The 27,256-nt window shown below is 42.8% G+C and overlaps 1 protein-coding gene across 13 annotated transcripts in view; it reads right to left on the reverse strand.

The window, feature by feature from the left end:
- PRP4K (pre-mRNA processing factor kinase PRP4K) overlaps positions 1-27,256 on the reverse strand; it is an 86,235-nt gene that overhangs the window by 19,161 nt on the left and 39,818 nt on the right. For all 13 annotated transcript variants that reach the window (XR_012847691.1, XR_012847683.1, XR_012847689.1 and 10 more), the window contains 10 exons: positions 17,552-17,710; positions 17,024-17,105; positions 11,762-11,963; positions 11,105-11,178; positions 10,781-10,871; positions 10,122-10,269; positions 9,707-9,844; positions 9,447-9,600; positions 3,155-3,269; positions 180-331 (listed from right to left, as the gene is read on the reverse strand). Coding sequence is in view for 1 of the 13 variants with exons in the window: in XM_075826677.1 (XP_075682792.1) it covers positions 180-331; positions 3,155-3,269; positions 9,447-9,600; positions 9,707-9,844; positions 10,122-10,269; positions 10,781-10,871; positions 11,105-11,178; positions 11,762-11,963; positions 17,024-17,105; positions 17,552-17,710 (1,315 nt within the window). In the remaining 12 variants the exon portion in view is untranslated. The remainder of the gene's footprint in view (positions 1-179; positions 332-3,154; positions 3,270-9,446; positions 9,601-9,706; positions 9,845-10,121; positions 10,270-10,780; positions 10,872-11,104; positions 11,179-11,761; positions 11,964-17,023; positions 17,106-17,551; positions 17,711-27,256) is intronic.

The following is a 27,256-nucleotide window of genomic DNA, read 5'->3' on the forward strand; positions in this document are numbered from 1 at the left end:
AATAGAAAAAATGGTCTTCTTAGCCATATAAACCAATCACCGTGCAAGTTTAATTTTTCAAGAGCTTACATTGGTGGCAATGGCAACGGTTTTTTTTTGTTTTGTTTTTTGAAATACTGCTTTATCATTGTTATTTCGGCTGTACAGACACACACCGTTGCATAGAACAGTTATATTACCTTGTTTGGCATTTTTCCTTTGAGATCCATAGCCAATTTTAGCATGTGGTTATTGGTTTTTCCAGGGAATAAGATTTTTCCAGTATAGAGTTCATACAATGTGCAACCAACAGACCACATATCTATTCCATAATCATACATTTTCCCAATAACTGTAGAGAAATCAAAATGTTATTAGGAAAAACATTGTAAACGAAAAATTGAAAATGAGAAAATGGTGATGGAAAATATTAAAATGACTAGTTCTGTAAACAGTTTAACACTAAGGGGATGTCCACACAGAGTTTTTTGGAGGGGATTTTGTCCGCCTCTGACCTCCCATTGAATCAATGGGGGGGGCGAAAAATCCTACGGCGCTCGTTTGAGCGTTTTTCTTTGCTATTTTTTGCCAGCGGCCCTTATAATAGCATCAATGGCAGCGGGCTAAAAATGTGGGGAAAGCGCAGGCGGTTCTAAATCTGCCTCAAAATTCCTGAAAGAAATCTGAGGCAGATTTTTTTCTGCCTGCAAAAAATACTGTGTGAACAGGGCCTAACAAGGTCAGGAATCCACAAATATCAATTTGCTACTAAAAAACAAATACATAAAAGTTTAAATATATTGATAGAACACTTTATTTTATACCATTTTTGCATACATACGACTTTTTGATCACTTTTTATTTCATTTAGGATGTAAAGTGACAATTCGGTTTTTTGTTTTTTTTATGGCGTTCACAGTGCAGGATAAATAATGATTTATTGTAATAGTTTGGACATTTACAGACACTGCGATACCAATTATGTTAATTTTGTTTTTACTTTACTGTAGGGCAAAAAATTTAAAACTTTTTTTGTAACTTTTAAAATATTTTTAGGTACATGATTAAAAACGTATAGAACTATTTTTTTTTAAGTCCCCCTAGGTGACCAGGTCTCTGGCACAATACACTGCAATACCTATGTAATCAAGTGTATTGTGCTATTTACCGAGCAAGACCTGGAAGCCTTCATTATTCCCCTAGGCTGCTGTGGCAACCATAAGCCCCTTGCAATCACGCCATGGCAGGGGGCACGATGAGGTAGCGGAGAGGCAGCCCCTCATTCTAACAGCTTAGAAGACATGGTCGCTACTGACCGTTGCATCTAAGTGGTTTAACTACTGGTATCCGGGTTATCTCCGGCCCATACTCCCCCTTCCCGGTTAGGACGTACAACTATCAAATTTCGGTAAGAGTTTAAAAGGAGAAAAAATTAGGTTTCCCATGCTTTAAAGGCATGGTGTCGCCCCAAAAACATGTTTTTTTTTTAAAATTTAAACATTTAGTGTGTGGGTGATTAAACATTGTTCAAATTTTTTTTATTTTTTTCGCGAGTCAGGAAATATTATAAATTTTTTCAAATTTTTCAAAATTTATAATACTACCCATTTTTGGTCACTAGATGGAGCTGTTTGGAGCTAGTTCCCAAAATTGCAGCATTGCAACATTGGGTTAAAAGCTATCGCTCTAGTGAGCGCTCAGCATCCCCCCCTCCTTTATCCTGGCTAGTGCCGGGATAAACGAGGGGTTTGAAAGGTTTAACCTGCTACACTGTGTGTCGCCATTTTTTGAGGTAACTCACAGTGTAGTAGGTTTGCATGCAGTAGTAAACACACACAAACACTAACATACATTGAAATCGCTTACCTGCTCCTGCCGCCGCGGCCCGTCCGCTCCCTTTGCTGCCGCTGTCCCATGTGCACTTGTCCGGAAGCCGCGACCGGAAGTAGTAATATCACTGTCCGGCCGCGACTTCCGGTCCACAGGAAAATGGCGCCGGACGGCGCCAATTTCGAATAGGACTGTGTGGGAGCGGCGCATGCGCAGTTCCCACACAGACGCCGTACACGGCAGTCAATGGGACGGGAGCCGTTCGCAGTCCCTATGGGACTGTGGCTGCCGTATTCCATGTCTGTGTGTGTCGTTAATCGACACACACAGAAATGGAACAAAAAATGGCAGCCCCCATAGGGAAGAAAAAGTGTGAAAAAAAGAAACAGTAAAACACAAACACACAAATGAAAATAAACGTTTATATTAAGGCACTAACATCTTTAACATATAAATAAAATATTTGTGATGACACTGTTCCTTTAAAGGCTGGATTCACAAATAGCCTAAAATTACATCATGGAACTGGCCTAAAAATCTGCAATAAAAAAAAACATGTGTTACATACATATTTGATCATTTTAGTGCGGATATAGCAGCAGATTCACTTTCAAAGGGTTATGTGGGGACCGAAATCTATTAGCAGTGTGCGCACTGAAGTGAGTACACTCGCTAACAAACAGTCCGGTCCCCCGTGGCGCCGATTATGAGATTTTAGTAGTTTCTTATAATGCTGGCAGGCGACCACCGGAAATCTAGTTGGTGTCTTTCTTAATGAGAACACGACTCTTCGTCATGCGACCGGCCCCGCTGTACTCTATGTAAACGCTGTAGCAGTAGTACAGCAGGGTCGGTCACATGACAAAGAACACTGTGCAACTAGACATCCGGTCCCCCACCAGCATTCTAAAAATCTATTGAAATCTCAATCAGCGCGACGGGAAACCGGAATGTATATCAGCGAGTGTTCTCACATACTGCAGGGAGTACACTACTAATACTTTTCGGTCCCCGCATAACCCCTTTAATGTAGCAATGAATGAAATCTGCAGAGAAAATCTGCTGCATTTCCGCAACAGATAGGGCATGCAGCGGATCTGAAAATCTGCAGCATGCCTAGAACCCGCTGTGGATTTTTTTATGCTGGGAGTGAATGAGGTATGTTAAAACCCCATTCACTTAAATTGTTCTGTACTTCGTTTCAGAATTTCAGTGCGTGGACATAGTCTTACAGGGCGGAAAAGCGTAGCCTACTATGCTATTATACGACAAAAAAAAGTAAAAAGAAAAGAGGAGAAAACTGTTTTGCAACAGTAAGTACGTAATTGTAAAAATGTTAACTTACCGATTTCAGGAGCTCGGTAAAATCTACTAACAAGATATGGTGTAATATCATTGTCTGCCACATGTGATGCAGACCCAAAGTCACAAAGCTTAAGAATGGTTTTAGACTCGTTCACCTACAGGAAGGAAAAACACCATTAATATTCTTCCACATTATTGCAATACTTCCATGACATTCTTGTTAAAGGGGTTTTCCGATCTTTACAAATTGTGTGCAGACGGTGTAACTGCAGTAAGATTAGTCACTTACTAATGTACTGCCTGTAGGTGAACTACCTCTTTAACCCCTTAAACACAAGGCCTGTTAGGGCCTTAATGACCAAACCTTTTTAGTTAAAGGGGTTATCCAACTTCTGACCTAGCCAACGGATAGGTCATCAGTATGTCATCGGTGCGGGTCCAACACCCGGACCCCGCACCGATTAGCCGCTCTGGTGGCCTGTGGGCACCGGATGGATGTTGTGGCACATAATGGTATGGACGGAGCCCGGAAGCAGTTGGCTCCGTACATAGAATAGCGGCCGTGCTGCAGAGCTGCAGGTCTGCGCCTATGCACTTGAATGGGAACAGAGCTGCAGTACTGCAGCACTGCCACTATTCCGTGGCCGGAGCCAACTGCTTCCCGGCTTGTACGTCCAGCGCACGGAGGCACCGGACCAGCTGAACAGTGCGGGGCCCGGGTGTCGGACCCCCGCAAATCATGTACTGATGACCTATCCGGTAAATAGGTCATCAGTTGTCAGAAGCTGGAAAACCCCTTTAATTCTTTCATCCTGACATTTCAAGAGCCATATTTTTCCTTCGATGTAGAAGTGTGACAGCTTGCTTTTGCGGGAAGAGTTGTATTTTTTAATAGCACCATTTTAGGGTACATATCATCTATTAAGCTTTTATTTATTTTTTTGGGGAGGGAAAGAACTCTGGATACAGGAAGTCGCAACGGAGGAAGATTGCGATCCGCACATCAAAAGAAAGTAGGTCTTCCGGTTATGATGTTAAATGTGGAGATCCACCACTGAAGCGATCGACAGACTGAGGGGAAGAAAGAACCATTGATCCAAGGAGTACAGGAAACCGTTGGACCAGAATAGGATTGCCCGCTGAAGTGGGGGCGCGTGTGGAACTGTGCAAAGGGGATGGTCTTGATCGGACCCACCGAGCTTCCAAGATCTCTCATGCAGAAGCAGAGTAAGGTCGGAGCCCGCTATCCGATACAAGCAAATCCTGTCCTGAAGAACAAACAGTTGTTCTGGAGAAAGGAACACTCTCGCAGACCGTGTCAAAAGCTACTCCAAGGAACACGATCTGCTGGGAAAGAAAAACAGACAATATTTGGAGCAGTTGAAAATCCAACCGAATCGGCACGAAGAGTCCACAGTGATCAAGAGCATAGTCACGTTGTCCTCCCTAGAGGGAGACTATCAAAAGGTCAACCAGGAACGGCGTAACCAACAGCCCCCTGGTCCGAAGGAGCGCCATCACGACCAGAAGGATCTTTGTGAAGACTCTCTGAGCTGTAGTCAGGCCGAAAGGAAGTGCCACATATTAGTAATGATGGGACAGAACTGCAAAGCGCAGGAAGCGCCAGTGAGTCTGGCAAATCGGTACGTGCAAATAAGCATCTTTGATCTCCACTGAGGAAAGACGCTCCCCCTCCTCCATGGAAACGACAGATCAAAGGAATTTTATGTGGAAATGGCAGACCCGGACATGAGCGTTGATACTTTAGGTCCAAGACGGGCCGAAGGGTCCTTTTTCGGTACAACAGAGGTTAGAGTAGGATGCCCAAAACATTTTGGACGGCGCACCTAAATGATGACCCCCTTGAATCAGCAGAGTCTTGATTGCGTGAAAAATGGAGGGGGACTGAGAAACAGCGCACTGAAGAACGCTCTGGAGGAAGATCGGAAACGGCGATTTTGTATCCAGAGGTTACCACTTCCGAAACCATGGCATCCAAAACGTGAGAGAGCCAGACGTCCTTGAAGTGCAGAATCCTACATCTTTAGGCAGAAGTGGATTTACAGGCTCCAGCCTTGGCGGACTGAGGTGAGGGTCGCCAGGAGGAGTGCGCCTTAAAGGAGGGTTTTTCCTTCTGGTCCTAATGAGACGATGGTCTGGAAGACCGTGTTGGTGCAACCACGAAATAATCGAAAATAAACACCTGCCTTCTCGATAGGGGTGGTCCGCTTGACCCTGTTCTGGGGGAGGTGGGTGCTCCTGCCACCAGTAGCCTCTGAGATGATTTGGTCCAATCTGGCCTTGGAGACAGAAGTGCAGAAGCAGTATCTGCAGGCCAAGCTTTTAGCCAGGTCGTCCGGCGGATAGAAATGGTAGAAGCCGAAGCCCAAACTACCAGTCGGGCAGTGTCAAGAGAAGCTTTGCATAGATAAATGGACGCATTCGAGAAAAGATGGGACAGATCCACCAATTCCTCCGAAGCAGTACCGTAGAGCAGGCCATGACGGAGTTAGTGCATCTATTCAGCGACAGCTTTGCTGAACCAAACGGAGGTAAAAGTACGGCTAAAAGCGTAGCCAGAGGTCACGAAGGCGGACTTGGCAAAGTATTCCACACGGCGATCCAGAGGTTAATGGAAGAAAGTGGAGTCCGCTATTGGCTAACGTTACTACTTTGAAACAGGAGGATCTACCACCGGAAACTTATTCCATTTAAAAAAGGCCCCTTACTGAAAAGGATGGATGACGTCCAGCAGGAGTGAAAAAAAACTTGAAAACCCTTGAAAACTATACCTTCAAGTTCAGAATGAGCTGGAAAAACCATCTGGGACCGTTGAGGTTGAAGGAAGGAAATAGATTCAGGGGAAGGAGGGCATGAAATCAGTGACCTGCAAGGTGTCACAGACAGTCTTAATAAGCACCTCGACAGAAGTGGGGAGGTAGGTAGACCCCTTTGTCTACCGAATCTGAGAGTTCCCTCTCCAACAAGACCGCCTGTAGTGGGAGAGGAGGCACCGAACCACACCTCCAGTGGAAGGGAGGGGGGGGGGGGGGAGAGAAAGAAGAGTCCGGCGAAAGATAAGTCAGTCGAGCGGCACCAATTTGAATCAGTGGATCATCTGTGTAAGGCAGGACTCCAACGTGGGATCTTTTTACACCACGTTTTTGACCACAACGAATCTGTTGCAAAATCTGTGGTTTTCACCTATTACAACGCAAGGAGAAGAACCTTACCCTGGGACGAATGCTGCTGAAATCACAGACAAGATACAACGCGCACGCTGCTATTCCCTTGAGTGGCCCTTCAGCAACGCCAAAAAAAGATTTGGAGTGCCAAAATGACTGCCGCAAATAGATGACAACGGCTCTCACACCAAGGCAAGGCAATCCCGATTCCCTCAGATGAGTTCGGGAGGGGCGGAAGCGAAAACGATAGGGAGAAAGGATGGGACCAGCTGGAAAACCACCTTATCCCTATGAATGACCAAAAAGGGTGAATTGCAGGACATGGCAGGCAGTTCCGAGACCAGTCTAATGAAAGTGATGGCCAGAAGCACACCAACCTTCCAGGAAAGGAACTGATTTTATACTTGCTACTGCAACAGTTCTTAATAAAAAAAAAAGAGTTTAAAAAAACAAAAAAAAACCTTCCAGGATAGTAGTCGAAGTGAAATGTCCCTCAAGAATTTGAAAGGAGCAGCTTGAAGAGCCCCACGAATATATTGAGATCCCAAGTCTCAGTAAGATGCCAGAATGGAGGGACCACATAAGCCATCCCTTACAGGATAATCTTCACTTGAGAGCTCACCAAAAAAAAAAACAAGTATGGATGGCGCAAAAACCTGATCCTAAGGGGAAAGACAAATCAAAGTCCCATATCAAGGCCTCACTTTAGGAAGGCTAAAATCCTAGGTGTGGAACGCACCATCAGATGGAAACTATGCTCTTTACACCAGAAGAATCCAACGCCAATCTGGTGCCATTAGGATTGCAGGAAAGCCTTCTCTTGAGCACTGTCGGCAAAAGTAGAAGGGGAGGAAATAAAATACAAGTGGGAGAATGGTATCATGGAGCGAGCAGGGCACTTAGGAGGACCGTGGCCCAGTTGTCCACTTCTGGTATCGGGACCGCTGACAGCACTTGTACATGGCCCTCTGGTTCAGATAGGCAACCAGCAGTGATACGCCCACAGATATTCCATGGGAAACCTCCGAACGTGAATGAAGCAGTTCAACATCTTCAGAATCCGGATTGGACTGACTGACCCGTCCTTTTTTTGTACTGTGAAGAGATGAGATGAACCTCTGAAAACATACTGCATAACGAACTGGGACGTTGACCTTCTATAGGAGCAATGAACGAACAGCCTGGGGAAAAACAGTTGTGTGATCTGGTGCACGAGTTGACAGAAAGAACCTTTTTGGGGAAAGGTCGAGAACTCTATCTTGTGACACTACCTCCCAAACCAAGGCATGGTTCACATGAGCGAGTCATGTATCAGGGCTCGGTGGGACAGCAAGTCCTCTTGTATGGTCTCTGAAGTAAATGATCTCTAGGAGGAAGAGTCAGGAAAGGACAAAAACATCTGAGAACGAAGGGTATCAAACACTTTTGCCGCCAGTAGCCTCAGAAAAAAATCTCACACAGACGTTTTCCAAAAAGTCTGTCACCAACAAAAAGTGCAATGAGGGCATTTTTGAAAGACAGGTCGGGCATTCAAAACTTTAGCCAAACAGGACGCCGAATGGCAATTAAATAAGCCGACCGAAGCAGGCTGATTGAAGGGAAGCCTTGAACAGGAACTTTGAAGCTTGAATAACCTAAGATGCGAGGTCAGCCATATGTTGCTGCGGCACACCCTCTAGATACCAGAGTGCAGCTGTTTACTCCAAACACAGCACGCCTTACTCAACCAGGTGGAATAAAAGGCTTGGCGCAGAGCAGTACCTGCAAGTGCGAACGTATACCTGGCCTGGGAGTCCAACTTCTTATCAAGAGGGTCACTAAATGATGCCACGTCTTACAGCAGAATGGTGGTGCTCTTAGACAGTCGTGAGATATGCGTATCTACAGAAGGCGAAACCGACCATTTAGAAACCAAGCCCTCCTGAAACGGACCCCTGTGCCGGCTGATGGAAATCTCCCGAGATAAAGCATGTCACAAGGGAGAGGGGAAAAAATAAAACAGACAGTATCAGAGGGTGTCCCTGGGGAAAATGTACCTCAAACAAATAAATGACCGCCTAGAAGCCTACCAGACCCCTGGTGCTATGACCCCTGGCAGGAAACTAGAAAGGCTGAAGATGACTCAAGAAAACAAGACAGCAAGAAGTAAAGCTCCTGTAGCAGAAGATGAGATCAGTGTTTGAATTGGCACCATCACCCAGAGTCCGATTGAGGGTTCCGCAGGAATCATGTGAAAGTAATGGGGCATGGCCTGCGCAGCGGAGATTGAGGCATTGCGTTGTTGCAAGCCAGGGATTGGAGTAATAGACCTCTAACAGGTCGAGCATAGAGGTTGCAGAATGGAGCTCATTTCTTCACCGTTGAGTAAGTGCTCCCCTAAGACCGCTAAAAACACCATTGTGCTATTAGAAAAAAAATTGATCCGAGAAGCAGTGAAGGTCTATAGGTGTAGTGTTATTCCTTATTGCCCCCCTTCCCTTCCACATGGGGACTATAGTATCCCAATTAAGATATATCCCCTTAGATAGGTAGGGTCCTCCGCGCATAGGAACGCCTCCTATAAGTACCAGGGGTAGGGAAATATCAGGGGGTGGGGGTTGCATGGGATTATGGTGATATTTTCATACTCAACCTTCTTAGTCTTTAGGTGTGTGCAGGGTCACCTCTTCAGTAACCTTGCACGTATAGTAGGGTTACTGGCACTCCGCCTGTGGAAGCAGAGAAATGAGGTTGGGTGACCGGTGGTGAGGGAATTTCCCGTGCAGAGAACTGCCTACTTTCCCGACACCCCAGAGGGTTGACTAGGCTGACAACCCACCTGCAGCTAAGGAGAATAGAGAAAAATTTAACTAAAGTTAAAAATAGCAGCAGACCTGAGTATCAGGTCATGTCTGCCTCCTACGGGCACTAGGCTAAAACCAATTTAGCCTAGTAATTTAGCCAGTGTGTGTGGGAAGTGTATGGCCTGCCTAAGCGGAGTCAAGAATTTTCCTACGTAGTATCAACCACCTAGTGACGAGGGCCTATACCAGTAGTGCGGTGTCCACCAATGATACAAACGAGAAAACCTGAATGTTTTAAGGGGTTTTTCACTTGGCAAGTACTTTGTATAACCCAAGTATTCACAATAAACCCTCACATGCTTACCAGTATGTTATCAGGTTTAATATCAGCATGAAGAATGTTGCACCTTTTCAGAAGTTTTAAAGCCAAAAAGAGCTGCTGACTGTAGGACCTGACGGCTTTGATATGCAAGCCTACATCTTTACCATATTTCTTCAAAACTTCTCTCAGGTTCATACTGAACAAAAAGGAAAAAAAAGAGCAATTACTTATAAAACATTCATATTAAACCGTAAAATTCATACAAAAGGCCAAATATATTATTTCTGAAAAGACGACGTTACCTTAATGGTTCAAACACTAGGCACAAGTGCTGTTTATGGTAAAAGTGACGGAACAAGCGCAAGCAATGAAATTTGTCATCTGGGTCAGCATCATTTAGCTTCTTCAGAAACTCCAATTCTTTTAAGCCAGTTTTTTGCCTAAAAATAGAACGTGTTTAACATCAAAAGAACAACATATCGGAATACACTGATATTTTTTACGGTGTATCAGATATACAAATGCTGTTCTAGAATCATGAAAACTCTCAGGTGAATAAAATGTGCAACATAAAATGTTCCGTAAAGATGAACTACTAAGCCTCTAAAAGAGCAGAAAAGTAAATAGACAATGCCGTTGTAAAGAAAGCCAGAAAGTACAAACACTGAGTTGGTGATTTTGCAAAAATGAAATGCATTGCGAGTTAAAAATACTTACATTAATTCATTGTTTCTAATGATTTTGACTGCAACTTCTTGATATGCTCTTGCCGTATCTCGCGCACGCACAACATTACTGAATACACCTTGGCCTGTATACCCATAGACATTATACCGTTTATCCAAAATTTCACCTATGTTAACACCTGAAATAGTTGAAAAGTAGAAAACTTCGATTCAAAGCGGGTATTAAAATACATGACAATGCAAAAAGTTGCTAAATATATGTATCATTGTACCCTGAGGATCTTACTACGTCAAATTCAATCTCTGAAATACTTTTAACAAAATTTTTTCTTTTTATCCAGAACTGTATATAATAAAGAGTACAAGCCAGAGTCCTGTTTTGCACTTTGTATGTAGTAGCCGTCCATCCACATACAATATAATAGTCTGGTTTATAAGGTTAAATGGATGGACCTTTTGGAGATTGTTGAACCTATTGAAAGCATATTTCCAGTAGAGGGTTTATATAAAGAAGCAAACAAAACATTATTTGTATGCCTGTTTACACTGAACTGTAGGTTGGGATAAAAATTGTTTTAAAAAACATACATCAATTTGACATTTCAAAGACCAATAATAGCAACAGTTGCTGGTTACTACACAAGATCCTAAATGTAAACGATCCTCTAAGCAAAAACTTGCTAAACGTACGGTAATAGCCTTCAGCATCTGTCCAGTTATCTCTCAAGTTGGGATTTTCCTTGAAGTCTTTTCCGATACCAGCAGCTCTAAAACGAGCACTCTGAAATACAACACAAACGGCAATTAAAAAAAAATAAAAATAATAATTTTAGGCCCTGATAGAAAATGGAGTAGGTTTTTAAATCTAAACAGAGCACCTAATAAGTAGGTTTATAAAAGCAGCGCAGAGGAGTAAAATTATGTGCTTGATATACAAACCAGCCTTAAGTCGACAAAACTAAAATCAAACATAAAAATAATATACATAAAAAAGGTAAACTATAAAACACTTACATCAAAATATGCTGCAAACATGTCATCCGATTCTGTAAACATGTCGGGAGCAGATATTTTTTTCTGTGCAGCACCTGTTAAACACAAAACAGGGGTTTTGATCAAACTAAAGGCTATGTGCACCTTTGAAAAAGTTTTTTATTTTATTTAATAAAAGTGCATCAGTGAGATTGGTGAAACTTTAGATACAGCTGCTTTGTATTCTATATGCAGAGCAGCTGTATTGTGCGCTGGAACCTGTGTCAGTGGCAGACTGGTTTAGTGACAACGGTTCCTGCGTATCTCGGACATGCAGGGTCGAGCAGTTATCTATCACATCTAAGTTCATAACTTCGATATGATCGATAACCAGTGGATCCTGTGTGTCTCCGCTTTCACTGAACCAGTCAGTGCCACTGACCTGACGGATACAGGTCTCAGTGCAAGATACAGCTGCTCTGCATACAGGATAGAAAGCCGCTGTATCTCAAAAAAGTTAAATAATTTTTAATAAAATGTAATTACAAAGTTGCACCAATCACACTGATACACATTTTTATTAAATAAATAAATAGATAAATGTTTTCAAACGATGTGCATAGCCTTTAAGTTAAAAGTTCCATGCATCAAGAACATTGTATTTGCATGCTTTCTATTCGTCAGTTGAGTTCTACGTACCATTATTCTGCTCAGTCATTAGGTTGTGTTTCGCTTTTATAGAAGCCTCAAAGTTATCCAAGTTCTCTCTTTCATATTCCTTCACATCTGCTGCAACCCGCTCCAGAATGTCATCTGGTGAAGGAGACCGACTTCGTGCACTACTCTGGGGACTGCTTGGCTCAGAGTTAACAGACATATTGCTATCGTCCCTTAGGTATTTCTAGAGTCACACAAAGAGAACACTAGCTATTAAAAAAAAAAGTCCGATCAAACCCAGGCATCAAATTAGATCTCTTCCTTCCCAAATCCGGTTATACTGAATATATATATATATATATATATATATATATATATATATATATATATATGTATATACACACATACACTTCCTCTATTGTTTATTCCATAAGTGAACTTCAATAAATTCAAGCTAGGGCCCTTTCATGCATTTTCCAACCTACTCATAAGTATACCAAACGTACCCATAGGCTCCCATTATACCAACGGAGGTCTAATTAGGGTACTTTTGGCCTCTATCCGGAAGTATACTTTTTTTTTTTTTTTTGCTTTATAAATTGCGAAGTCGATTATGCTATTCTACCCAGAGGCATTCCTAAAAAACGCATATACCACGCAGCATACGCTTGTTTCTTTTCTTAACATGGGAGCCTATGAGCTTGTATGGCATACGTTTAATGTTTACGCCATGAGCTTTTCAATAACTTTTCATGACTTATCCGTTAAACAAAGGCCATAATAGCATATTTAAAAGCTCATGATGTATAAGTTCAACGTATCCCATAATAGTATATGAGTGACACTGAAGGAAGCCGACAGCCTGTTTAACGTTTACGTCGGGAGCTTTTCCCGGCGTATATGTAAAAACGAAGACGATAAACACAGTGCGAAAGGGGTCTAAACTTACCCTTTATAGAAGAGAAAAATAAAAAAAATTCAGACAGACATTTGTAAGGTTTTAATGTATCCTCATCTCTCGGACTCCAGTGGATATAAAATTAAATACATGGGATCGAGTAGGTAGCTACTAACAACCATAGAAAATGGTCAAGGTGCGAAAATGGCCACAATCCCTACACGACTACTTACTCACGTATCAATATACACAACCAAAATGTACAAAAGCAGGAAACCGCCTTACCAATGTAAGAACCAAGTGCACACCTACTATCAGGGCGAAGGCGTCATGTGTCACCAAGTAAACCGCTGCACTGACTAAGCATGTAGACAACCTATATAAAGAAGTCAGCAATAGCACACACCTTATTTAGAGCAGTAGAAAAAACTTTATTAACATGATAATATAATAAACGGATAAAAAAAAAATATGAGTCATACGATGAGGAGAAATGGCGTCAGCCCGTGGAGGAAAACAGTAATATAAACAAGTGTATAAGAGGAAATATACAATGAAGTCATGTTTAAAGCATGGACATGAAGCTGGTGCGAAGACCATGCACTTAAAAAGTTAAATAAGGTGGCTTAAATGAAGGTACACACCCATGATAAGGTTTCTCCACAGGATGACGCCATGGTGCATGGTCTTCATGCTTTAAACATGTATACTGCTTCATCGTATATTTCCTCTCATACACTGGTCTATATTGCGGTTTTCCTCCACGGGCTGACACCATGTTTTATCCATAATGTTTTTTTCTGCTTCTAATTAAGTTGTGTGCTATTGATGACATCTTTATATAGTAGTCCACTTATCAATATAGCAAAGTGTTCTTTACAGGTTTAGATATTTATCTTTTGATTAAAAATATTGACAAGTTTAATTAATGAGGCAGGTGAATGAAGTTAAATTGATAGAAATATTATCCTGCCCTTCTGGGGTAAGGAAGAAAACGTGATTGTTTTGTGTACTCCCCGTAAAACCCTTTTCTTGTCCAGTTCATTGGGGGACACAGAACAAGGATATATGCTGTTGCCACTAGCAGGCTTGACACTAGGAAATAAAAAAAAAAAAAGTGGCCCACCTACAGGATATAACCTGCCCACAGACAAAGCTATTCAGTCTGTCCGCAAGCAGGAGGAGAAGTAGATACAAACCCATGAGGAGAAGTCCTCAAACCGAAAACCATGAACAAAAAACCTTGAAAAAAAACACTGTGTGTGGGAGCGGTGTCCCCCAATGAACTGGACGAGAAAAGTATTATACGGCGAGTGCTCAACAAAATCCTGTTTTCTCATTCGTTACATTGGGGGACATAGACCGTGGGATGTCAAAGCAATCGCCAGGGGCGGAAACAGGACACGGTCACCTATGCAGCTGATAGAACAAGACGAAAGAGTGCAAAAACGACCACTTGGCTGCCTTTCATATCTGAAGGGCAGAGGCCTGATGGCGCACAGCCCAGGAAGCTCCAACAGCTCTAGTAGAGTGGGCCGTGACCCGAAAAAAGGAGAGCCTAAGGGCTTATTCACACAAACGTGAATCTCGTCCGTGTGACGGCCGTTAAAATGGCCGTCTCACGGACCCATGTATTTCAATGGGGCCATTCACACGACCGTTGTTTCAACGGAGCGTGTGAACGGTCTGTTGAAATATAGGACATGTCCTATTTTACTGCGCGTCACGCATCACTCAATAGACTCTAGTCAATGGGGGATGCGTGATAACGAGTCACGCAGCGCACGGGTGCAACTTGGACGTGAAAAACTACAGTTTTTCACGTCCGAGATGCGCAACGCTCGTGTGAATACGGCCTTACCGTGAAACCGATAAGCCTCATGAACAGTCATTCGAATCCCGCAAGCGATGGACGCCTTAAAGGCTGAAAAACCCTTCCTGGGACCCTCTGGGAAGATGAACAAGGATTCCGACAGCTGGAAGGAAGCAGTGACAGAAAGGTAAGCCCACAAGACTAAGAAAATCCAGGTTGTGGAGGGAACGCTACCTCTGATGACTGGGAGATGGACAAATAAACAGCAAAACAATGTCCCCATTCATGTGAAGAGCCGAAACAACCTTAGGCAGAAAATAATTCTCTGTGCGGAGCACCAACTTGTCCTGAAGAAGAGTCAGAAATGGAGAACGCAAAGAGTGAGCCGCCAAATCAGAGACCCTTCAAATGGAGGTCATTGTGACCAGAAAGCTTTCCAGGACAGAAGACGAAGGGAGAGGTCTCACAAGGCTTCAAAGAGAGCCGACTGTAAGACCTCCAAAACCAAATAGAGATATGAGCCACCCATTGCAGAAAAGCCTTGATATGAGTCTTAGATGCTAACCGGCAACCTAAAAAGATTGAAAGTGGAGACACCTGCCGCTTTAGGGAGCAGCGTGCCAAACCTTGATTCAGGCCACCCTGCAGAGAAAAACAAAATCTGAATATAGAAAAAGGCAAGTCACACCAACAAAGGTAGGCCCACCAGATACGATGGTAAATGCGGGCTGAAAAAAAGGCTTCCTAGCTTTGAGCATGGTGAGAACAACACTCCTAGAGGAAGTAAACCCATGGACTGAGGCTAGGGTCCCTGTAGGGGGAGAAGAAAAAGGGCCTGTAATACCCGGTTTAAGGGTGTCTTATGTCCCTCCTGAGGCAAAGATACAGCAGCACTGGTCAGGAGGTCCTGGGTCCCCAGCAGCGTCCGTACAAATGCAGGAGAGACAGAGAGGACACATGGGCTCCTTTCCCAAAATGCCACGATTGACTGCTGACAGTCATGTGTAGGAGACTAAGCGGATTCTCCATGAAGGGATAGTGAAAAAAGTGCGCCAGAGCACCATTGGACGAGAGAAAGGCCCGCCCCTCTGCTTGTACAGTACAATGTAGTAAAAAAGGCAATACCGGCGCAAGGCTGGCAATTATGGCGTCGGCCATAGTGGAGAGAAAAATGGTGCCACCATCAGCAGGCCAGTTGAAAACGGCGCCCAGCAGCAATAAAGAGCTATAAAGCCCTAAAAACTGTAGCTACCGGCGGGCAGGTTGTAAACTGTATAAAAGCGGTGGCCCTTGGGAGAAGTGTTATCACTCACCATCCGGATGAGCGTTTTCCCTCGTTCATCTCCAAAATGAGTGATCAGCGTCAACGCCCCTAAGGGGACACCGGTAAGAGAAGTGCGAGAGGTGATCCTTAGGCTAGTGAGTGACAAGTCGCTGACGCTCTTGTACCTCTTGCGAAAACTGAATAGCTCAGTGTCCGTGGGCAGGGCATATCCTGCAGCATGGGGCACGCTTTCATTTCTTAGTGTCAAGCCTCCTAGTGGCAAAAGCATATACCCACAGTCTGTGTCCCCAATGTAACAAGAGAAACATCTTTTTAGACAGGCCTATCACATTCCTTAATCTGATGCCTTTCCTTTACCACCCCCTATCCATTATATTAGTCATCAGAACCGGACCCTTTTATTAAACAGTGTCTCTAACACTCCTTGCACCCTCAGGCACTTCATATCTGTGCATACACAGATAATGGATGGCGACTGGCTCATACAGGTGTGTGTACTTCCCTAGGTTTATAAAAGATGGCTGGACCATTAGATAAAACAAGCACTTTTTATATGTTGTGTCATCTTTTTCCTCAGATTGTAAGCTCTTGCGAGAAGGCCTCCCTCCCCTTGTTTGAATGGATTATTAGTTTTGTTACTATGTAATATCTGATTTTGTCTGTACATGCTTCCTCTGAATTGTAAAGTACTGCGGAATACGTTAGCGCTATATAAAGATTTACTTTGGACCATTCATTGCATTTTCGGTTTACTTTTAATTAAAGGGAACCTGTCACCAGCATTTCACCTATTAAACCAGCAATACCAGTTGGTAGTGGGTGAAAAATCATTTCTATATAACCTATAATTGTCTTCTTAGTCGGCTCTGTAGCTTTAATATTCAGTTTTTAGTGTTCCCGCTCCGTATGCAAATGAGCATAAAAGAGTCACATCTTCGTTTGAAAAGAGTCATATCTTTATTCCTCATGTCTTTCAGAGTTTACCCCGCCTCCTTACTTTTGATTGACAGCTCCATGCCTTCCCCCCCCCACACAAAGTCCAGCGCTTGTGCAATGATGTCCTCCTCTGGTGTGTGTGCAGTAAGGGACACCAAATTATTATGATAAAAGGCGCAAAATGTTTGCAGACCGTTATTTACAGTCGGAGAAGTTTAGGAGAGGGGATAACGGCAATGAACTTTTGATAGCAGCGGCCAGTGAGGGATACGTAAAGTTCAATAGGTGAAATGCTGGTGACAGGTTCCCTTTAAGTAAAGGAAGCTAAACATTGTGACAGAACTTGTCCATTGTATTTTCTATTATACTTACTTCTACAATAGCTAGTCTTTGCTGTCGCCTTTGCTCAATAAGAGCCTCTTCATCTTCTTCTTCAACATCAAAATCTTCAAGGCTACAAAGCAAGGTTCCAATTTTATTTCAGTTAAACTTAACACATTTGATTCGAGCTACTAATATACTCATTTTGGCAAGGATGACTAGCCGTGAGGTGAGAGGATTACTTTAAAGCAAATAACTGGCAAGTGTCATGTGTGTGTTAGGTGTCGTTTATGAAGTTGGCTAAATGGCAAATATCAGCTTGTAGTGGTTTTATTTTTTGTCTTTTTACTGCTGATTTTACTACAGTCCAAATTACTCTAAACGGATACACTGTAATATGTCCAGTACAGGGCATGAGGGGGACGGTGCATTACTTAGGGATTCTTCTTTTGGTCTTTACATCCCTAAAACACTGCCCCCTTAAGAATTGCACTGGGCATAACAGCGTTAATATTACTGGATTTGATTTAAGGATTATTGAAATCCTTTATTAAAAAGCTCACAAATAAACGGTCATACTTTTCATCTGAAGATTCCTGTTCCACCTTCATTCCTTCAGAGAGGCTTCCTTTAAATTTATCTTCTTTATCTCTACTCCTGCTTCTCCTTCGGCGACCTCGTCCTCCTCGAGAAAATGATCTCCTCCTAATACGTGATCTACTTCTTCTATTTCTCTCCCTGTTGAAAAGAAAAACAATGGGGGATATTTAAAGGATAACTAAACAATCCAAAAAACTTTATAGGCATGCCATAGTGACGTCAGAAGTTTAGATCGGTGGGAGTCTGGAGAACGGAGACCCCCGCCGATCGCTAAAACGAAGCAGCAGAAGCCCTGCGTGAGCACTGTGCTGCTTCATTTCTGACAGTCTTTTCTGGGACAGTTGATCAAGCGGTGTACGGACTCAACAGAAATTCTATGAGCCCGTACAACCCCTGCTCGGCTTTCCTTGGAAAGCCGTTCAGAAACGAAGCAGCACCAAAGTGCTTCTGCCTCATAATTTTACCGATTGGTAGGGGTCTCAGTGCTCAGACCGCCACCAATCAAAACTAAACTTCTGACTTGTTACGACAACAAATCAAAAAAAAAAGTTTCTTTTAAAGTTTAGTTACCCTTTCATTAATACATACATACACACACACACACACACACACACACACACACACACACACACTAATACACACACTAATACACACTAATACACACACTAATACACACACACACTTTTAGGTGGCGTTTTAGTTCTTAGTGCAGCTAGATGTCATTTTAAAGCAGGGGTGGCCATGTCAAGGGACATTTGGATATTGTTTTTTTTAATTAGTTTTATTTACCATGTTGCAAACAGAAGTAACAAGAATATACAAAAACATTAATTATACATTTGAGGAAGTAGCGCAAGGTATCTGCACTTACATCTACAAATGTAGTTATACTGTCAGCATTTCAATTGTAAATGTACAGAACCGATATTAAGGAAAGAAAAATAAGAAGGAGAATGGAAAAAAGAAGAGGAAAAGAAAGAAACAAAAAGATACAAACTGTTGTCAACAACATAATCAATTGCCACTCGGATCACATCAAGAAGCAGGAGTATAATAGGTAGATTATTATTTAACAAACCAAAAGGTCCATTGCACAAAGACAAATCACAATGTGTAGATTACGCATCATGGGAGTCAACAGTACCCGTAGAGCTCAGCCAGGGATCCCATATAGAAGTTTATAGCATTTATCTGGACAGGCGTTCATAAGAGAATAGTATTTACAAGAGACATTCACCCCACTATTGATGGTTGCCTATCCGCCATCCAATGCATTGCAATTGTTTTCCTGGCTAAAAATGAAGATTCTTGTAGGAATATGCGTGTGTAATTTGTCTAATGCTCATCGTCTAAAATGCCAAATACTGCTATTTTCGGTTCATTTGGTATAGGAAGGGATGTCATGGATGTCAGGACAGAGAAAACAGAAAGCAGAAATAGAAGGGCAATCCCATGCGGAGAGCCAGAAACCTGCCTTTAAACGATAACATCTGTGAGTAAGATAAGCCTGGTGCAAAACACATAACTGAATTAATCTATTAATAATCGAGGGAGATCCAGTCAAATGGGAACTTAGCAGAACAGACTCATCGTTAAGGGAAAGATGGGTGTATGGCCATTTGGATATTTATAACATCATTCGCGAGCCATACAAAATGATCAACTTAAAAATGAGCGTGCTATATCTGGTAAAACATTTAATTAACTCACCCCTAATGTGATGGCTGAAACTGCTTCTCTTTGGTGAGGTGTGTGATGTTCGCCGGTATTGATGATGTTGCGTTGGTCAGTCTGAAGTGCAGTCGACTCTTTGGTAAGTTTTGAAAAGAATTGCTCGCAGCAGTAAGTTGTTCCGACTCAGTTAACAGGTTCCCGACCGCTGGCTGTATATATATGGCCAGCGGTCAGGGTCCCTGAAGTCCGCCGTATAGACTAATTACGGCGGCACTTCAGAGACTGTGCACGCGCGATCGCGTGCACACAGCTCTGTGCTCTGGCTGTTGCTAACAGCCATGGGCACTGGGCAGAATGTCAGGGGTCAATCTTTTGGCCCCTGAACATGTGATCGCTGTGACAACCAATCACAGCGATCACATGCATTTCTGCATAGAAAACAGTGTGCACGCGATCGCGTGCACACAGCCCTGTGCCCACGCTGTTACCAACAGCTCTGGGGACTGGGCAGAGTATCAGGGACCAATCTGATGGTCCCTGAACATGTGGTCGCTGTGAAAACCTATCACAGCGACCACATTTGTTTTATTTTGACTTTTCTGGCAGTAAATCTCCTGCCTCTTTTTTTCTCCTCAAACATTGTTTCAGTTTGAGGAGAAGAAGAGACTCGGGAGAATTGCTGCCAGAAGAATACAGTGAAAAAAAATACAGTTACACTAAAACATTCTCTGTATAGATAGATTTCTATCTATCTATACAATCTATCTATCCATCTATCTTTTTTTTTCTATCTACCTTTCTTTCTTTTATTCTATTAGAATAGGCAGGTAGGGAGTATATAATTATATATATATCCACATATATATAATATATATAGCAATAGCGGTTTATTTTTTTGTTAGCGGTAGTGTAGATATATATAGCAGTTAGTTTGTGTTTTATTAAAAAAAAAATAAAAAAAACATTTTTTCCCTTAGTGTTAGTTACGTTATGGCGAGGAAGTTGTTTAGCGCCGAGGAGGCATACGCCATGCTGTGGTCTGAGTCGGAGACCGCATCAGAGATGGCGTCCGAGATGGAACCTGTTTTAGGTAGTGACGATGACAGCGTCACTTCAGGTTCATCTTCAGGGGACGTTGTCCCTGATGCAGTTGAAACTGCAGAACATGAAAGCGCAGGGCCAAGTAGCGCTGTAGCACGGGACAGCCTGGTCCCTCCAGTCCAGGCTCTTGTATGGGCACCTGCCCCATCTTTTGGGCCTAGAATCCACGGATTTACGGCCACTCCTGGCATAACCGTGGACAATACAAATTTTGTCCAAATGGATTACTTCCATTTATTTATAACGGACGACATCCTAAATCAGATTGTCCACGAAACAAATTTATATGCCACGCAATATATAAGGCAGAAACCTTCATCCACCCATGCCAGAGATTGGACGCCCACCAATTTGCAGGAATTAAAATAAAATTTGGGGCTCACCCTAAATATGGGTATTGTCAAAAAGCCCTCCATTAGGTCTTACTGGTCAACAAGACCCGCCCAAGCCACCCCAGTATATTCTGCAGTAATGCCCAGGTCTCGTTATGAGACAATAATGAGGTTCCTCCACTTCAACGACAACGCACAGGCCCCCCCAAGTACCGATGCAAACCGGGATCGGTTGTTCAAAATAAGACCGCTAATAAATTCCCTGAATAATTTATTTCTGCAACTCTACACCCCTGAGCAGAATGTAAGTGTGGACGAATCCCTCCTCAACTTTCATGGCAGACTTAGCTTTCGCCAATATCTACCTTCCAAAAGGGCAAGATATGGCGTTAAGCTCTACAAATTGTGTGAAAGCGGGTCAGGATATACCACCGCCTTCAGGATTTATGAAGGGCGGGACCGCACAATAAATGTTCCTGGATGCCCCCCTGATCTTTCCACCAGCAGTAAGATTGTGTGGGAGATAATGCAGCCTCTGCTTCACAAGGGGTACCACCTGTACTGTGATAATTTTTATTCCAGTGTGCCCCTGTTTAGGCATTTGCATGCTGCAAGGACTGGGGCATGTGGTACCATGCGCAAAAACAGAGTTGGTTTTCCACAGCAATTAGTGGGGAAGCGCATGGTAAAGGGGGACTCCTGTGCTTATGCATCTGAAGAATTGCTGGCGGTCAAGTTCAGGGATCGCAAAGACGTGTATGTGCTAAGCACGATTCATACCGCAGGAACAGTGGCAGTGAGGGAAAGAGGGGCAACATCGGACAAGCACAAACCAGTGAGCGTGTCCGAATATAACAAGTACATGGGGGGGGGGTGGATTTAAGCGACCAGGTTTTACAGCCCTATTTAGTAAAGCGAAAAACTAAAACTTGGTACAAAAAGGTGGCCATTTATTTGTTACAGGTGGCCATCCACAACTCATTTGTGCTCTACAAAAAAAAGGCAGAGACACATACCTGGATTTCCAGGAAAAAATTATTGAAGGCCTCATTTTTGATGTTCAGGACACCCGAGAATGCCCCCAGTCTGAGGATGTCACGCGACTGACTGAAAGACACTTCATCAGTCGGATTCCCCCAACACCAACCAGAAGCAACCCCCAGAAAAAGTGCCGCGTCTGCAGAAAAGACGGGCACCGCAAAGATTCCCGATATTTCTGTCCCTCATGTCCCTCACAACCAGGCCTGTGCATTGAGCCATGTTTTAGGAAAAACCACACTGTTCTGAATTATTAGATTTTAGTTAATTCGTTGAAAATATATTTGCCCTACATTACGTTTTTATTTTTCCCCTGATTTTACTCCAAGGGTGAGGGAGGGAATGGGTGGGGGGTGGATGTCATGTTTGCATGTTTTCTAAAGTTCATCTGCTGGAGAGTCCATTTGCATTAACCTGCAATTTCTTATTTTAGAAAACCCCAAAAAATAAATTCCCATTATACCCCTAGATGAATATTTTGGGATTTCTGCTTCAAGAGCAGATATTTTGGAAGTGTTATAGAAACTCTGTTGAGTTTTGTAAAACCAGCTTTGAAAAAAAGCGATATGTGAAATAATCTTCTTCTATCCTCCGCCCTCCTACATCTCTATGTGATAATAAGACACACATATTTGGTATCCCCATGCACAGGAGAAGTGGAAGAATGTGAAAGGAGATGAATTTTGGCCGTGGTCTATACTGTGTGTGAAAAAAGCTGGTATAAACTGACGCATTTGCTAAAAAAAAGCTAATTTTATTTTGTTCCATCTTATTCAAGAAACTTTCAGAAGAAAACTGGACTTGCTAAAAATATGATAAACCCCTTGAAGAAAACCTTGTGGGGTGTACTTGTGTGAAGTCATTTATGGGGTGATTCTAATGTTTCAGCAGCATTACGCCCCCCCAGAAAACAGTATGCTGCTATAAAATCAAATGCAGAATTCCTGGACCGAAAAGGCCAAAAAGCCTCCTTTTATGCCAAGCCCTGGCACATGCCCGCACAGTGAATAAGGCACACATATTTGGTATCCCCATGCACGGGAGAAGTGGAAGAATGTGAAAGGAGATTCATTTTGTCCGTGGTCCATACCGTGTGTGAAAAATGCTAGCATAAACTGACGCATTTGCTAAATTCTTGCATTTTTTTCCAATTTTGCCCACTTTAGAGAAAAAAATAAAAATGATATATACTGACAAATGCCACTAAAACAAAGCCCTATCTGTCCTTTAAAAAGAGTGTAAAATTCAAAGATGAACTTTATTCACCTGCAGAGTTATAGTCATCTAAAGAAGCGCATAGCAAAATTGTGAAATTTGCTCTGGTCATTTAGCTGTAAAACAGCCTAGTCCTTAACCGGTTAAAGGGGTTTTCCCATCAGAGACATTTATGACATATCCACAGGATATGTCAAATACCAGAGAGATGCGTGTCCCACCTCTTGGACCCGCACCTATCTCTAGAACGGGGCCCCCTAAACCCTGTTCTACCTGTGTGTTACGGCTGATTTTGAACCATGAAGAAGAAAACCGCGTAGCTCGCTGAGTTACGTAACTCCTATAGTAGTAAATGGCAGCTACGGAAGCAGCGTAGCATGTGAGCTACGCAGTTTTCTTATTGGTGGCCGGAAATCACACGCTTCAGCCACAACACAGAGGTAGAACGGGTCGTTTGTACGACGTAGTTGTATGAGACTGTTTTTTGCAGGACGAGTTGTACTTTACGTAGGTACCATTTTTTTGGTACAAATACATAATCGTTTAATATCTATAAATTTTTATTTTGGCGAAAATGCAGAAGAAAAAAAAAAGCAGTGCCGCAGCAGTTTTAATATTTTATTTTTTTTTACACCATACACCGATCATAAATAATGTTATACATTTGATGTACAGATTGTTCCGGTCGGGGCGATACCAAATACGTCTATATTATTTCATGTTTTGGGACTTATATTTTAAAAAGTTTATTTATTAGAAAAAAGTGTGTTTGTGTATTTTTTTTACTTTTTATTTATTTATCCATCATTATTTTTTTTTACATTCATTTAACTTTTTTTTTTAAATCCCATAAGGGTATTTATCAATTTGATTTTTATTTTGTAACTAATGTACTGGCATAGATCTATATGCCAGTACATTAGCCTGTTACGGATTGTAAACAGGCAGTTGTTAGGGCATACCTCAGTCAAATATGTTCAGACAGCCCTGGGGTCCTTCAATGGGTTGTGGGCTTTGATCGCGTCACAGTTATCTTCTGTGACGCGATCAAAGTGCAGTCCCCTCTCCTTGAACGCCACGATGAGCTTTCATCGCGGCATTCAAAGGGTTAACGACGGAGAGAAGATGTTTCTCTTCTCTCCGCTGTCAGAGCGGGGCCGTGGCTGGGTATTACAGCCGTTGCCCCGCTCAAGATCGCACGCACAAACGGCTGTCACACAGGACGAGAATGCTCGTCCTAATGAGCCAAGTACTCGCCGCTCTGGACGAGCATACTCGTCCTGTGTCGGCAACCAGTTAAAGCAGTTTAAATATGACAAAAAAAAAAATTGTGTGCGCGAAACAGGCCTTAGTGCAATTTGCACCGTTTATTAATCTATTCAAAAGATTACGGAAATGCCTTGAGGCAAAAAGAAGCCTTAGGGCCTGTTCACATCACCGTTCGCTTTCCGTTCCGGGGTTCCGTCGGAGGTTTCCGTCGGGTGAACCCTGCAACGGAAAGTGAAAGTGAAACCACAGCTTCCGTTTCAGTCACCATTTATAGCAACTCCGCTATTGATTCTGTCGGAAAACCGGAAACCTGCCGGAATGGTGACGAACGGAAACCATTAGCGATGTTTCCGCCATCATTGAGATCAATGGTGACTGAAACGGAAGCTGTGCTTTCACTTTCCGTTGCGGGGTTCACCCGACAGAAACCTCAGACGGAACCCCGGAACGGAAATGAACGGTGATGTGAACAGGACCTTATTTTCCTGCTGCCTAGACAAAATTATACTAAAAAATAACTTATATTGGATAAATCTAAACAACCAACCACACACACACTATTAAAAGTAGCCAACGCTAGCCATCAGTGTATAGTTTGTATGGCACATTGCTAAAATGAGCTGAATGAAAAACTAGTGTACGAGTGTTGCAGACAGGGGCTGCAGAACGCTGAGCTAACACCAACTAGCTGTTTTGAATTCTGTCAACCAGGCGTTGAGATTAAAAGAAAAGCAAAAGCCTCCCCGACTTGTTTCGCTACCAACGGAGCGTCTTCAGGGGATTTTGTGGGGCTAATGGTGGCGTGCTCCAAACAAACCCCTCCTTTATAACCTCCGAATGACATGTGGGAAGATATGAGCCCATAAAGGACCAACAAACAGGTAGATCCAGGGACAAACTCACAAAGAAAGAAACCGACGGGTCAACAAGCCTATCCCAGAGGCTCTGCGTCTAACCAATCAACAGGGAGAACCGTGCGCATGAGTACGAATAAAAGAAGAAGCGTCCAGCGTCTATGTTCCAAAAGACTAATAATGCGCATGTCAGGGTACTTAGAAATATTGAGAGTCTCTCTTGCGCGTGTCAATGGACTCAAACTAAAAAGTGCAAAGCAGAGTTGAATATAGGGATTGGTAATGCGCATGAACAGGTACCTAAAAATGATTCCACTGGGCAGAAGACTTTAAAAAAAATTATAAAAGGGATTACAATCAAGAAGGAGGTTAAAGGGGGAAGATAGAAAGAGGAAAAATACAAAAAAAAAGACGGTTAAAGCCTATGTTGGGCGTACAAAGGCCACAATCTTAGCGATATTCAGATAAATGAGATTTATATTTCAATATTATAGTTACTAGGTGATGGCCAGGAGGATAAACGTAAAAGAACTATAGAGGACCCAAGGAAATGCTGATAACCTGTGAAGGAGCTGATCCCAACACTATAATATAAGAGGTCAAATAAGGTAAGTATCTATTTAAAGAGGCCACAAAAGTGAAACCCTCATTAAGACTATTTGGGCTCAAACAACAACCTGTGGATCCAACGAGCTTCTTCCTGCAGTAGTTTTTTGTCCAAATTACCAGCTCTGGGGCCCAATTTTAGTTGGGTGATGCCCCAGAATTGAAGAGTTCTAATACTCCCATTAAGGATGCATCGAAACTTCGATACGGTTTGGATACCGTGCACCCTCAAACGGTTCGATACCGTTAATTCATGTATTTCAATACGAAGCTGTGCGGCCGCACAGTTTAGCATTGTAACACATGAATGTAGTTAGAGCGCGACTGCGGCTGTGTAATACAGTCATTGCCCCGCTCCTGAGTCCTGACAAGTGAGCACCCGGTCGGAATGCTGTGATGTCACCAGCGTTACATTAATGAGCGGCGGCACTGAAGACAGAACACGGCGGCCGCACTACAAGACACCCCCATGTTCTCTGTCTTCAGTGCCTGCGCCGCCGGCCACATTACCTCATGCTGACCGTGCACTTATTGTCAGGAGCGACGCAATGGCTGTATTACACAGCTGCAGTACCGCTGTAGCGGCTGCGATCAGAGTAATCTCTCATCACTGCCGCTATTCCCTTGAACGCTTAGATCAAAGCTGACCGCAGCATTCAAGGGGTAAATGAGATGGGGGGGGGATACCCTTTGGATCACGGCACAGGGAATCCCAGTGACTGATCGAGGACCATGCAATATATGAGCAGACAGCCCAGGGACCATTGAAGGACCCCAGGGCTGTCTTACCATATTTCCTGTTAGAGCATACGGAGGTATGTCCTAACCACTGCCTGTGTACTATCAGTAGACAGGCTAATGTACTAGCATATAGATATGCCAGTGCATTACATTTTAAAAGTAAAAAAAGTTAAAATAATAAAGTAGCGTTAAATAAAATACAAAACACACTTTATTTTTACAATAAACCTTAAAATAAGTCTCAATACATAAAATATACACATTCGGTATCGTCGCGACCGTAATAAATTAATGGCGTAATTTATGTTTACGCTGTTATAAAATAAAATCGTATTATTGTGGGGCACGAGGTACTATGAATTTTGAACCTCCATGTGCTTCACATTAATAGTAATTAACCCCATCATGAACCTCACATTAACCCAATGTTGTCCATTATGAGGAACATGATGGAGTTCATTACTATTAAGGTGAGGCACATGGAGGTTCAGACCTAATACCACGTGCCTCATCAGAAAATGGAAGAACTTTTTTTTATTATTGTTGGCAAAAGTATCGTTTTGGTATCGAGTGTCGCAATACTACACGAAGTATCGGTATCGGAGTTCAAATTCTGGTATCGTGACAACCCTAATTCCCATCATGTATGGATCTCATGTGTCTAGACAACGATGTATCTTCCTTATTATTGATGTACTAAAATGCTTAGAAATCCTTCTTCTCAATTGCTGTACAGTCTTGCTCACGTATAGTTTAGGGCACGGACACTTAGCAGCATAAATGACTCCACTGCTCTGACCATTTATAAATTTCTTTGATAAAGGATTTCCCATCCAGGGGATTACAAAAGGTCT

This window comes from Rhinoderma darwinii, chromosome 5 (genome assembly GCF_050947455.1).
Source record: "Rhinoderma darwinii isolate aRhiDar2 chromosome 5, aRhiDar2.hap1, whole genome shotgun sequence".
Lineage (NCBI taxonomy): Eukaryota > Metazoa > Chordata > Amphibia > Anura > Rhinodermatidae > Rhinoderma > Rhinoderma darwinii.